This window comes from Mytilus trossulus, chromosome 1 (assembly GCF_036588685.1).
Source record: "Mytilus trossulus isolate FHL-02 chromosome 1, PNRI_Mtr1.1.1.hap1, whole genome shotgun sequence".
Classification (NCBI taxonomy): domain Eukaryota; kingdom Metazoa; phylum Mollusca; class Bivalvia; order Mytilida; family Mytilidae; genus Mytilus; species Mytilus trossulus.
In genome coordinates, this window is record NC_086373.1 from 14,724,382 (window position 1) to 14,739,719 (window position 15,338).

Here is a 15,338-nt window from a genome sequence, read left to right on the forward strand (position 1 = left end):
GCCAGATAATCTCTGAAGCTGCCTCAGATAATCATCACAACATCAATTATATTCTTTATTTCATTATCTTCAACAAACACTTCAAAATAATAAACACCTCTTTGTATTCGTTATACTTTGAACAAAAACAGCTGATACTTTAAATGACTGGATAAATAAAATATCTGAAAATGAATCCCTTTGAGAGAATGCTTTTTTATGAAGTGTTGTTTTTAACATAGCAATATTTTAGCTTGGTATAAATTTTATGATTGTTGTTTTTAATCTGTTTAAGATTTGAAAGTTCTGTTTAAAGAATGACAAAATGTTTATGGATCTTCAAAATTGCTATCATTTTAATATGAATGGGATAATAAAGTTTTGTTCTAAGTTTCCATACTTTGTAAAGTATATTAAGGTGGAAATTTTGTATGTAATAAATATTTTCCAATTGTTAAAAAAATCCTAGACATACTATATAAATCATTGACAAATCAGAAGAAAATAAGACTGCATTAATAGGGGGTCTCATTGGGGGGTTCCAATCCCGGATCCCGCTTACTGTTTTGTCAGATTCCCGTATCCCGCTTACACTATGTACGTAAGCAATTCTCAATTTTTTGTCATTTCCAAGGTCCCAGCAATCCCGCGTCACGCTTAGACCCCAATGAGACCCACTTAATAATAATCAGACCATTAATGTACCAAATAGAATCAGTTAATATAAAGAATGACTAAGTATACAAAGGTACACATATGTATTTTACATCCATGTAAATTAACATCAGTATTTTCTGACATGCATTATCTTTGGTTGAAAAAGACTCACGATACATTTTAAGAACTGTATAATTCTTCAGTATAACAATGAGTAAGGTAAGAATGTGTAAACTTTTGAAATATTGAAATCAATGATGATACTTAATGATAAGTAAAAACATGGGAAATCTCTTCCTGTTTTGAAATCTAAAAAATAATATTAAATTTTATTTACAAATGTTTTCATCAACAGAAAGTATTTGTGTATTGAATTTCTATCTAGTATGAGAGATGTTTGATACACAAAGGCAGATAACTCCATTTAATTTAGAATAAAATAGATTTTTAAAAGAAAAAAGCTTAAATAAAAATACTTCTGTTGAATATTTGTTATATTTCATGACAAAAAAAATACATTAAAATTATCAACCTCCATATTGTTACAGACAGTTAATCAATGACAGTATAAAACATATTTTTTTTCAAATTCACACACATGACAATATTTCATTTCAAAGCAACATTGAAGATAAACAAAAAAAGCTTGGGAGTATTTTTAATATTTTATCAGAAAATTTATAAATTGCTTTTACAATTGAAGTACTAAGCATAAAATATGTTCTCTCCTGTATCATTACAAAGTTTTGTAGTACTTTGAGAAGATAGTAATTCTTTAATAGTCTACATTTCATACTATAAAACTTATTAAAATATCTATTAACTCCTTATTCTAATTTTATAGATTAGATCAAAAACAAACAATATGCGCAATAAAGTTTTAAAACAAAAATTTAGGTTGCCTTGATTTACAAATTGCTTCCATGCTAACCAAATAAAAGCAAACAATTATGTTAGAATGGTTCACAGATGGCCTGCAAAAAACAAAGAATCTTCTTATGGAGACTTGCGTGAGTAAGATTTTTTGGACAAAAAATAAACATTTATTTTTCATTTCAAATTTTATTAATTACCTTTAGAAGTTGTTACTTTATCATATGGTACATGTACAAAAATCATTCCAAAAAATTGCCTAAAATAAAAAAAAATGATTTAGACCCGCGAGCCTCCTTAAATACAGTTGTACTAAAGACTGACAATTAAGCAGGCTGCTCACAGTAACTTTCAATGTAATAGAAGCAGTACAATACATGACATTAATTTCATTAATTTCATTAATTAGTAAATACACATGCAATTGTAAATGAACTAGAGCTGTGTGATTGCATGATCCTGCATGCTGTTTAAAACATGATAAAACAAGTGTTGATACTTTCTGATACTTTCTGATTCAAAAACATGGTAATATAATAGTACTAATCTATGCAAAAAAATTGTAATTAATGATTTCTTGTATTTAATTTATAAGTATTTATTGTATGAATGCATATTATGAGTTTGATTAGATTGCAAGACATCGTTATTAGGAGAATAAGCTTGAGTAGGATTTATGAGATTTGGATTTGTCACATGGCTATCATCTGGTATGCCAAGCTGCATTACATACATTTCATTTGGAAGCTGGATATGTTGTCCGTCGGCCGATTCCATAATGAGGCTGGTAACTGGTGTTAGCTGATGCATGAGAAACTGGTGACGACTATCATCAATCACTCGTATGGGACTTCCAGTATGAGGAGCTTGTTGTGACCCTTTATTTATAACAGAGCTTGTATCACTACACACTTCATCTGTGAATGTTGAACTTTCTGTAAATTGGACAGGATAAAGTTGGCCGATATCAGTGTTTTGATTTGGATTTGATGATGGCATTGCATTATCCATTGTCAGAGATTCATTTCTTTGTGGCAACATAAGATTTACATCATAACCTGGTTTGATAGCAATATCAACATAGCGTTGGTCCTTCCTTCTTCTGGTGTTGTCTTTCTGGTCTTTGGAATTAGAAATGTAATTATGTTCATTGTGTTCAAGTCCTTTATGGGTTTTCATGTGCCGAGCTAATTTACCACTTTCTTTGAAAGATTTACCACAACGAAGACAGGGATAGGGTCTTTCATTCGTGTGAGTTCTCATGTGGACTTTGTACTGTGAAGCTGAGGCAAACTTCTTCTCACAAACCTCACATCTATAAAACTTTCCAAAAGCCATTACTTTAAGGTCGTCTAAACCTGCTTTTAAAGCATGTGATCGCTGGTGGGTTCTCCATGTGTCAGGATATTTGAAATCCTTTCCACACTGTTCACACCTATAATTAGCATTGTTGCTGTGTGACAGCATGTGTTTGGCTAGATTACCTCTTTGTGAAAATGACATTCCACATACATCACACATATGAGGCTTCAAATTCACATGTGTTCTCATATGGACTTTAAGTGCACCTTGTGCCGACAGAAATTTTCCACATACTTTACACTCATATTCAGTTCGATTGTTGTCATGTGTTCTCATGTGAACGTTGAGTGTGTCTTGTTGTTTAAAACTTTTTCCACATAAATCACAAACAAAGTCTCGAGACCCTGAATGAACTATCTTCACATGTTTGTTCAAACTGTTTCTTGTTTTATATGATTTGTTACAGATATTGCATACATGACTAGTACAAATAATAGAATGAAGTTTACGATGTGTTAGAAGTCCTCTACGTTTTGTAAAAACTTTTCGACAAATTCCACAAACATGTTTGCCATCTTCTGTCACCCATGAATTATATGTTCTTGTAAAATTTTCAGGATCGTTCGATTGACAGTTATGTAGTTCATAATTTTCTCTATCTGTAAAAACAGCTTGACATGACTGACATTCTAATCTTTTCTTGTGGGTTTTCTTGTGTTTGGACAGATTGGTTTTTAAATAAAATGCTTTATCACAAATCTGACATTTGTGTTTCGGTGCCTCATGAAATTTCATGTGTGATTTGAAAGTATCCTGACGATGAAATACTTTGCCGCATTTTTCACATTTTAAACTAATAAACGTCTTTTTGGTGAACTGCGTGGCAGGATATTTCATATGCTTAGTTCTCATATGCTTTCTTAATTTTAATTTTGTTTTAAATGTTTTTTTACAGCAAGAACAAATTATCTTTGTTGAAGTGTCTGTTTTGTGTTTGACAAGATGCTGCTTTAACAATGAGCCAGAATCAAACATAAGGAAACAAGTTTTACATTCAAACTTGTTATTCTTGTTTTTAACATTCTTTTTATCTTGCTTCTGACTTTTACCAATACATTTTGACTTGCTCGTCTTTTTATTAACTAATGGGGTTTCTGAATTTCCCTCCGTCAGAATTGTTTTTGATGTTTTGCTATCATTTGTTTCATCAACTTCCTGTGCCTTCATTTTTGTGAGTCGCTTTTTGGGATGAGGGTATTCTTTGATGTTTTGAGGTGTGCTTTTAGTCAGTGTATTTTCCTCTTCAATGCTTTTCAATTCATCTAAGTTTTTATCAACAACTTGAACTGCATTTTGCACAATTTTTTCCATGTCATAGTTTTCTGTTACATCTGATTCAAATCCATTTGTTTCACTGTTATTATCTGAGAATTCAATAGTTGTTTTTCTTATGGCTGAATTTTTTAGCTGATCCTTTCTACCTTGAATCTCTTTTACTTCAGAAGAGTTAATTTCTTCAGCTATGTTTGGATTTGTTTCTTGTCCAGATTTTAATGCACTTAACCTGCAAGCTGCATCTGTAATACAGGATGGAATACTAATTAATCATCATTTCGCTTAACAAAGGTTTCAAGCAATTCACTTGAAAAATTGTTTAAATAAATTTTCTTTGATTAATTTGTTTATACATGTATGTATTGCATTTATTGCTTCTCCACCACTGACTTCAATAAAAGGCTGATTATATTGGGGAAACTTTAAATATTTTGATGATTTATTAATCTAGATAAACCCTTTCATATATTTTTGTGTTTGTAAAAAGTCTAGAGCCATATTTGTTTTTTGTTTTCTTTTTTATAGTCTCATTTATATAACTACTTTCAAATCTTGATCAAGTGAAATGACAACGGGTATAGAGAAGTTTCAAGTCACCTGATTTTTTTTTATATTTTTATATTGTCTTTTATTAACATTACAGATTACAAAAGTACATGTACAAGAATAAAACAAGAATGTGTCCATAGTACACAGATGCCCCACTCGCACTATCATTTTCCATGTCCAGTTTAACCAAAACTTCACACTAATATATTTTATGTTCAGTGGATCATGAAATTGGGGTCAAAACTTTAATTTGGCATTTAAATTAGAATGATCATATCATAGGTAACATGTGTATTTAGTTTCAAGTTTATGTGACTTCAACTTCATCAAAAACTACCTTGAACAAAAACTTTAACCAAAACTTTAACCTAAACTTCACACTAATATTTTTTTATGTTCAGTGGACCATGAAATTGGGGTCAAAACTTTAATTTGGAATTAAAATTAGAAAGATCATATCATGGGGAACATGTGTACTTAGTTTCAAGTTGATTGAACTTCCACTTCATCAAAAACTATCTTGACCAAAAAATTTAACCTGAAATGGGACAAAGGGACGAACAGACAGACGAAAGAATAAACAGACAGACGAACGGACCTACAGACCAGAAAACATAATGCCCCACAACTATCGTAGGTGGGGCATAAAAAAGAGTATAACAGTATAAAAAAAGGAAGAGGTTAATGTAAACTAGTTTTGTTTAGGGTTCATCTGTAGTTTACCTCCGGTGCAGGATTTTCTTGTTTTGTGGCCACTGGTGGCCTTAGTCTTTTTTCCTCTTTGGTCGGGTTGTTGATTCTTTGACACATTCCCCCTTTCAATTCTCTATTTTACATTAGTATATTATGCCACTTTCAGCACTATTAAGCTTACATGTATATTGTTATGGTTAATTTTTATTGGAGAAGGAAGCCAGAGTGCACTTAGAGAACCACCGACCTTCTGAAGGCAACCTGACAATTCCTGTCAATTAAGAAACATTTTGTAAGAGGTGCCTCTATTTGGTACAGAACTAAATGTTTCCAATGTTAATTGGCTATCCTTCATTTGACAGTCATTGTATTGACAAAACCATGGTATTATCTGCAAATGTGCGTACTAGGCAAAGCTTTAATACAGGCTCATATGTTGTATTTTATGTATTCATGTTGATATTGTGTATTGTTTTAAACCTAATAACTGATTTTAAAACCTAACAATACAAAACTTATACTGGATTAAGTTAATCAACTCACTATAACAATGTTTTACAAAATTCTGCATTACACTGGTGTTTTCCTTCATGAATTGTCTCCCCTCAGTAGATCCAATATAATTAGATGTCTGTTTGTAAGGGTTAGCCATAATCATCACAAACTCTTCTCCATAATCATTCAATTTCAAGCACTAAAACAAATAAATATTAGAGATACATGTGTTTGTATTAAAAACAAATAGATAAACTTCATTTACAATTGTCAATCTTTTTGAAATGTTTAACAATTCACTGGAACCCTGTGTCTCAAAGGTGAAAGTTGTCAGTGTTAAAATGAAAATATGTTTACTGCTTAAAAACTTAAAATTCATTTACCAGTTAAGAACAGAAACATGGAAATAATTTGTTCAGACAGTGTGCTACATGCATTTCTAAATGATTCTCAAAGTTGGAGGCTTGACAAATATATATTTGTCTCCCTTTATAGCAAAAAAAAACCAACAAAAATATATCTGTTGTTTCTGGTTCCCTCAGTCCATGGAAATTAATTACTTTTACTGTAGAATAATCTGACCTACCATATTTTCAATAATCTGGAATATTGTGGTCAGTTCAAGTACACTCTTTCCTACATTCTGAGGCTCCCTTAGGGATGACTGTCCGTTATTATCTGTACTGCTAGAATCTTCAACAGATAAGCCACCTATAAAGAGAAAAAAACAAACTATGAAGATATATTTTATAAAGGTAGGACCAGGAAGGCCTAAATTTAATCTAAAAATCATAACACGATATATATCAATATTTAAAACCGATTACTGGTACAACAATCTGAAATATGTATGCTGAAGGACACCCCGGGTGCGGGAATTTCTTGTTGCATTGAAGACATGTTGGTGACCTTCTGCTGTTGTCTTTTCTATGGTTGGGTTGTTATCTCTTTGATACATTCCCCATTTCAATTCTCAATTTTAAAGTATAAAACAATCAACTTTAAATAAACTGTTGCTTGTTACTTTTGAACTGTAACACTTCTTTTTGGCTTTACCTTTCATAGATCATATATTTTGAACATTATCATAAGGTGGTCTGTATCTGTTCTCTGTTCCTCAATGGATAGTTGTCTCTATGGCAATTCTATCACATCATATTTATAATTTCTGTTTGTGTAATTTAAACTGTGTCATCTGTTGATACAGTAAACTCTTCAAAGGTATATAACTGTTCTTATTAAGCCAGATTTAATAAACTAAGAGAAAACCCCATACTGTATCATTATGGTCATCTTTATAAGGCTCTGACATGCATCTAACAACTTACTTTCATCACCAATGATCTGTTGTCCTGCTATTTCTAGAATACTTTTCCTCTGCATATCTGGCAGGTTTTCACTTCTCTGGATGTCATTCCTGTTACACATCACTTTTTCATCCATTTTGTTCTAACCTTAATTAATAAAAAAATATAGGAACAAATTTTAAAAAAGTATAAGTGTAATACAACTGCACAATGTCCTTTGAAATCATTACAATTTCAGAAAAACTTGACCTTTGGATGTTTTTTGTTTTTTTGTGATGATAGCTGCTAAAGTGTCTCAGGTACTTAAACTAATGTTTGCCCAAATTTATTGTCATACAATGTATCATACAACTGATGACATGAAAATTTCAAATGGCAGAAAAAGGCACTATTTATTTTGGCCACTGAAATTTTCCTGTTTGTCTAAAACATATTTTTAAACAATAGTCAATACAGCAGGTTTTTTAGGTACACATAGCTAGGCAGGACTGGAGTGACTGAATGTTAGACAATAGATTTTTCTTAATTTTCTGTGAAAGATCCTTGTTTTATAAGGGAAAAATAGTGTACATGTACTCTACTTAAAATTTTCTAAATTCAGAAGTCATTAAACAATAATTTTATTAAAGTTTAATGAGAGAATTGCTTCTCATAAATACATCCTTAATAATATATAAAAAAAAAAGCCTAATTTTCATGAGAGTTTGAAAATCATTACATGTCACATCAAATTCAATATAATTATAATATAATTATCTGCCCTTGTTTTTAACATGTTTCTGTTAATTATGTATACTGAGACTACTATAACACAGTGTAACACAGTGTGTTATAGTAGTCTCAGGTATATACTAGTGCTATATATATTATTGACCCCTATTTAATTAAAAAAAATCTGCAAAAATGACCAGAATGGATGCTTAAAACAAGACACCCAATCTACTTTAACAACCTTATTTTCCGTTTATGTGTCATTTATGTCATTTGACATGACAACTTTAAATAATCACCGGGGTTTTAAGAATATTTATCTAACCATTGAATTTTACCCCTCCGTAGGCCTCTCCAAGGAAATATACTGAAAGGTCAAGGTCATTCCTGTTATGGCCTGGTGTAAATTATAGGATTAAAAAAATACACCGATATAAGCATGATTTAATCAGATGATTTGTCGTTTAAACGCAAATTTTCTTATTATCTTCTTCAAGTACAAACTGTGTGTATGTTTGATTATGTAAATATCAGTCATGCAAGTGAAATTAACTAGTTTTTACCCATGAACCTGTCTTTGTTTTCATTCGTCAATAGATGGCGCTGTTGTCTAATGGAATGGGGCACATGGAGGGATTCCGTTCAAACGATCTGGCTGCTCCGCATCTTTATAGCATTGTTTGACTAGAGACATATATATATATATATCATATGTCTCTGGCAAAGTATATGATATAATTTCATTGGACTGGCTTTGCTTATGACCTAGTTATATAAATGCTGATCTATTAAAAAAAGATATAAATCAATGCGCATTCTATATTAATAGATTATATATATAGAAGCCTGTTTGTAAGATAATTTTGTTCTTGCTAACCATGAACGTAGATGTGCACAAAAAAACTTGCTCTGCCATTTATTAACGTTCATCTATAAAGACGGACGTACGTTAGGCAAAGCGTTGTCCGGCTGTTTGTCCGCTCGTCGTCAACACTTTGGAAAAAAACGCGCCAATGTTTTTATAATACTGCACATCATTGTATATGTTCCAGACCATATGAGTATTTGGACCGTACCGCTACGCGTACGGTCCGGACCGTATACGTATACTCGTACGGTCCGACCACACGCGTACGGTCGGACCGTATTAGTATACGCGTACGGTCCAGCTGATCATACATGTGCATGGATCATATGGGTTAAATTTAAACAAACATTTATCAAAATCTTTATTTTTTTATTTTTAGATATACAAATTGTTATTATTACAAAAAAGATGGATAAAGTGAATAAGAGAAATTAAATATTTGTTTAATTGTATATCCGTGAATTCTATTTTGTTACTCTGGCCGAAGGTGACACTTGCTTATAATAAGAACGTCGCATTTTTTTTTTTACATTTACATGTTTTGTTAATGCATATGTTCTTTTGTGTATGCATTTCTTTTGTAAAGTTGCTAAATATTCAAAAACAAGTGTCCTCCCGCATTATGTTTACTTACGATAACTTTAATTTCAATGTGCATACTGAGCTGCAATTAAGGAATTACTGCCGCCTGCAAAATACAATTAACAGATTAAATGAGCGTGATCTTTTTAAATAGTTAAAAAAATATTAAGTTTTTATGTCAAATGTCAAAAACATTTTATATTAATTGGAGATATAAGTTATGTTGATCAGTTATATACATTTGTATCTATTGAACTTGACCAACTTCTTAATATCAGTCCGACCGTATGCGTATTTTGAAATACGCGTACGGTCCAAATACTCATACGGTCTGGAACATATATACATACATGTATACACATTTATTCATATAGTGACTTGATTTGTTTAATTCATATAAGTATACATATACTGAAGATTTTTTCATTATATATTTTAGATTAAACGTTTCCAACTTATATGGTTATTTTGATTTTTTTTACTCTTATCGGGATTCGGGAACTGAAGAATGTTTTATTTTTTTCTGCTCGATTTTCCGTTGAGCATTTTTCTTTTCGCGGGGATTTGGGACCCAATTCCGGCCTGTGGGCCATTAATGGCTCTTTTCAAAATATAAAATATATTTACTGAACATACTTTTATAATTTGTGTATGCTGCATGACAATTAAAGGCAGTGGCTATATTTTGCCGGAGTCGGCAAAATAGTGATATATATACCGAGTCTCGATCGGCTATTTTGCTGGTCGTATTGCAGATTTTTCATCAGACTTCTAATATATAAATAAAAAATATGTTTATGCAATTATGTATATACAAATCGGATATAGGGCTAAATGTCAATAATTAAGCTTTTAGTCCGTTTACTTTGCCTTTAGGGGCTGGTTTATTAACTTTTGGTGAACTGCACTCATATGCATGCAATATATGTACATTGTCGGAAAATATAAAATTTATTTGTATGAGCGTTAGAAACAGGACGAGAAGCGAGGCTCTGCAGGATAAATTAAATTACATGTACATACGTAAATTTCTGTTGGATATTAACGTTCGAAGATGGAAGACGAAAAACTTAAATTAAATAATAAGTTCGACGCATATGAAACCCTATAGCAGGTTTTGAAGCAGTTTGAAAAAGATAAATATGTTCAACTGTGGAAGCGAGATTCGAGGACAATAAAATTCATGAAAATCAGAGCACTAAACAAAACCTTTAGTAATAGTCTAGTCTATAGTTTAATTAAGTATTGCTGTGTTCATAATAATAATAATAATATAATAATTCTTTATTTAAAGAGGGTTACACAGTTAGCTATAAAGCTAATCTTCCCTGAGGCCCTCATGAAATACAATGAAATATAACAAACAATTACAAAATATCAAACAGACACACATACATGAATAATGAAATAAAAAATTGTCATGAAGTATACAATTTTCACAACAGGTAAACATTACAAATTCACATATGACATATATTTATAGTAATAACATCAACAATAACAAGTTTGAGTAAGTGTGTGAAAATAATTATGCATATAAAAAACACAGCTTCTTAATGTTCTAACCAGTAATTTTTTAAATCTTTTTTGAATGAGCTTGTACTTGATGTTGATTTTTTGCAGGGATATTGGTAAATTATTCCATAAAATAGATCCTGAATATATAAAAGATTTTTTATAAAGCTCTGTTTTGGCTTTTGGAATTTGTAAATTTTTGCAAGAGGCATTTCTCAAACAATATTGCTTTATTTCTGGCATTTCTTTAAATTTTTCGGTGAGATATACAGGGGCTTCATTTTTAAGGCATTTCTGCATCAAAACTGATTTGTGGTATGAGATTCTGTTCTCTACTGTCATCCATCCAAGCTGTTTAAACAGTGGAGCTGATGACTCGAAGTGGATCAGCATCTAAAATAATTCTTGCAGCCCTTTTCTGCAATTTTATTATTCTGACTAGCTCATTTTTAGCACAACCACTCCAAATAATACAACAATAATCTATCAGTGGGAGAATATACCCATTATAAAATAATTTTCTTAGATCAATATTTAGAAATTTCTTGATTTTAGAGAGTAAAAAAAGTCTAGATGAAATTGATGAACATAAGTAATTAATATGGCCTGTCCAGGACAGATTAGAGTCAATTCTAACACCTAAAAGTTTTTCAATTGACGATTTTTTAAGAATATTATTTTCAATAGTTAGTACTGGTTCTGCTTGATTTAATCGCAGCCTTTGTCTTGTACCTACACTGAAAATCTAAATTAGTCAATTTGACCAATTTAATTAGTCATTTTGACTGTCCTCTAGGTGACAATGCACTTTAATCATTTTGACTATGCTCTTAGTCGGTTGACTAGATGATAAGTCACATTTGACTGGGTAGGGTGGTCATTATGACTATGTTAGGAAGTCAAAATGACCATATGTTATACTCATTATGACGAATTGGATTGTTTAATTGACTATGCACATTTGTCAGTTTGACAATTGAATGCAGTCCATATGACTAATTGAAATAGTCGGAAGTGACCATGTTGGTTAGTCAACATGATTACTGTGAATAGTCACGACTGTTAGATTGTTATTCTAATTTGTGTTGTGTTTTTTGTTCTACCATTTATTTTGTGTGCGTTTCATTCCGTTTCGTTCTTGTATGGTTCAATCATTCCTTCTGTTATTCTTCTTTTTGTTGTTTCTCTTCCATGGGATTGACAAATACATATGGAATATAATATCATTAAAAATACCACAGCAGCAATACTAACAATGACAATAGTATAGGACCAGAAAGTGCTCAATGTTCAAAACCGTCCTATATCTTAAGTGTCCATGTGTAACCATTACTTAGTGATACATATTAAAGTCTAAAAATCAAATAAAGAAAATAAATTTATTATATCAAAACTCATTGTTCATTTGAAGTGTTTATTTCAAATATTTTGTCGGTATCAACTCAGCATATGTCAGTGTGGTATTCTCTATGGTCAAAAATCTCTTAGCTGTGTTCATACAAATAGAAATGTCTTCATTTGCTGAAAAATATAAATATATCATTTTAGAAGCTAAAATATAACAATAAACAAGTATATCAGTCATGTTAAAAGTTTAAAGAAAAAAAAAATATTTTAAAATCTTTGATCTAGTGATTTAATCACTCATCTTATACCATAAATTTGTAATGTAAGCACCGGGATCTTGACAGCCACCCATCTTGTACCACAACATTTCAATGTAAGCACCAGGATCTTGACAGCCACCCATCTTATACCACAACATTGTAATGTAAGCACCGGGATCTTGACAGCCACCCATATTATACCACAACATTGTAATGTAAGCACCGGGATCTTGCCAGCCACCCATCTTATACCACAACATTGTGATATAAGCACCAGGATCTTGACAGCCACCCATCTTACAACACACCATTGTAATATAAGCACCAGGATCTTGACAGCCACCCATCTTACAACACAACATTGTAATATAAGTACCAGGATCTTGACAACCACCCATCTTACAACATACCATTGTAATATAAGCACCAGGATCTTGACAGCCACCCTGAGTTTATAATTTATTGTTGCTGATATCGATTGCAGTGTTTGTTTTTAACAGTATTTGATCAGGTCAAAAAAAGATATCGTTAAATACTCTTTTCAATTGACAACGTGTTGTATGTGTATCAAAATTGATATCCCGTATACATATCCCCCCTTTTTTCAACATGTGCCGATATTACTTTCATTTATACTCTTTTTTTCTTAAATTCAATTTTTGTAAGTTAGAATTAAAACAAATATACATCATACTTACTTAAAACAATTGGTTTATTTGACAAAATAACAGTTTCCGTGACTTCTGGTTTGTTTACATCTACACCATCTATGGAACAAAGGGAACGCGAAAGAGTGCGCGTGAAAACCGATACTCTACACCACGTGGTACTGTGACCACTCACCTAGTCAATTGACCATGCAGGTAGTCATAATGACTTGATGGGTAGTCATATATGCTTTTGACTACCTTTCGGCTGATATTTGACTAACTGAATGGTCATCGTGACTAATTTAGATTTTCAGTGTATAACCATACATTTCGTCTTTTCCGAATTTATGAACATGCTATTTTCATGACACCATTTTTCAACACATTGGAGATCATCTTGTACTTTTAATTGCATATCAGCAATAGTCTTTCCTGATGTATGCATAGTTGTGTCATCAGCATACAGGTCTGTATGGCAGTTTTTGATGTGTAATGGAAGGTCATTTATAAACAAAACAAACAAAATTGGACCAAGTATTGAGCCCTGTGGAACACCAAAATTTATAAACTAGTTTCATGGAGGCAAAGTTTCATATGAAAGTCTTGGTGATGCCCTTTCATTCACAGCTGTCTTTGACAAGTTTCATATCAGAGTCTTAGCCTGTGATTCGCAGCTTTCTTTGACAAGTTTCATATGAGGGTCTTGGTGATGACCTTTGATTCACAGCTGTCATTGACAAGTTTCATATGAGAGTCTTGGTGATGCCCTTTGATTCACAGCTTTCTATGACAAGTTTCATATGAGGGTCTTAGCCTTTGATTCGCAGCTTTCTTTGACAAGTTTCATATGAGAGTCTTGGTGATGACCTTTGATTCACAGCTGTCATTGACAAGTTTCATATGAAAGTCTTGGTGATGCCCTTTGATTCACAGCTGTCTTTGACAAGTTTCATATGAGAGTCTTGGTGATGCCCTTTGATTCACAGCTGTCATTGACAAGTTTCATATGAAAGTCTTGGTGATGACCTTTGATTCACAGCTGTCATTGACAAGTTTCATATGAGAGTCTTGGTGATGCCCTTTGATTCACAGCTTTCTATGACAAGTTTCATATGAGGGTCTTGGTGATGACCTTTGATTCACAGCTGTCATTGACAAGTTTCATATGAAAGTCTTGGTGATGCCCTTTGATTCACAGCTGTCTTTGACAAGTTTCATATGAGAGTCTTGGTGATGCCCTTTGATTCACAGCTTTCTATGACAAGTTTCATATGAGGGTCTTAGCCTTTGATTCGCAACTTTCTTTGACAAGTTTCATATGAGAGTCTTGGTGATGACATTTGATTCACAGCTGTCATTGACAAGTTTCATATGAGTCTTGGTGATGACCTTTGATTCTCAGCTGTCTTTGACAAGTTTCATATGAGAGTCTTGGTACTGCCCTTTGATTCTCAGCTTTCTTTGACAAGTTTCATATGAGAGTCTTGGTGATGACCTTTGATTCACACTTTCTATGACGAATTTCATATGAGGGTCTTAGCCTTTTGATTCGCAGCTTTTTGACAAGTTTCATATGAGAGTCTTGGTGACGCCCTTTTAATTCCAGCTTTTTCAAGTTTCATATGAGGGTCTTGCCCTTTGATTCTCAGCTTTCTTAGACAAGTTTCATATAAGATTCTTGGTGATGCCCTTTGATTTACAGCTTTCTGTGACAAGTTTCATGAGGGTCTTGGTGTTACCCTTTGATTCACAGCTTTCTGTGAAAAGTTTTATATAAGGGTCTTGGTGATGCCCTTTGATTCACAGACTTCTTTGACAAGTTTTATATAAGGGTCTTGGTGATGCCCTTTGATTCATAGCTTTCTGTGACAAGTTTCATATGAAGGTCTTGATGATGCCCTTTAATTCACAGCTTTGAGTGACAAGTTTCATATGAAAGTCTTGGTGTTACCCTTTGATTCACAGCTTTCTGTGAAAAGTTTTATATGAGGGTCTTGGTGATGCCCTTTGATTCACAGACTTCTTTGACAAGTTTTATAGATGGTCTTGGTATTGCCCTTTCAGGGGTTTGATTCACAGCTTTTCTGTGACAAGTTCATATGGGGGTCTTGGTATTGCCCTTTGTTTTACAGCTTTCTGTGACAAGTTTTATATAAAAGTCTAGATGATGCCCTTTAATTCACAGCTTTTCTTTGACAAGTTTCATATGAGGGTC

General features: G+C 32.4%; 1 protein-coding gene across 1 annotated transcript; it reads right to left on the reverse strand.

The window, feature by feature from the left end:
• Positions 1-750: 750 nt before the first annotated feature.
• On the reverse strand, positions 751-8,517 carry LOC134716088 (zinc finger protein 567-like). The gene is made up of 5 exons (XM_063578846.1): positions 8,465-8,517; positions 7,212-7,337; positions 6,470-6,594; positions 5,932-6,082; positions 751-4,388 (listed from the first exon to the last, which is right to left on the reverse strand). Exons 2-5 carry the CDS (start codon positions 7,324-7,326, stop codon positions 2,098-2,100), a joined length of 2,682 nt encoding a protein of 893 aa, XP_063434916.1. The 5' UTR covers positions 7,327-7,337; positions 8,465-8,517; the 3' UTR covers positions 751-2,097.
• Between the last annotated feature and the right edge of the window lie 6,821 nt (positions 8,518-15,338).

Bases quoted from the DNA above. Each gene is read 5' to 3' on its own strand.
- LOC134716088 (XM_063578846.1), bottom strand. From the start codon at position 7,326: ATGGATGAAAAAGTGATGTGTAACAGGAATGACATCCAGAGAAGTGAA. The intron at 6,595-7,211 runs GTAAGTTGTTAG...TTCTCTTTATAG, and splicing joins ACAGATCATTGGTGATGAAA to GTGGCTTATCTGTTGAAGAT. The intron at 4,389-5,931 runs GTGAGTTGATTA...CCTGTATTACAG, and splicing joins TTTTGTAAAACATTGTTATA to ATGCAGCTTGCAGGTTAAGT.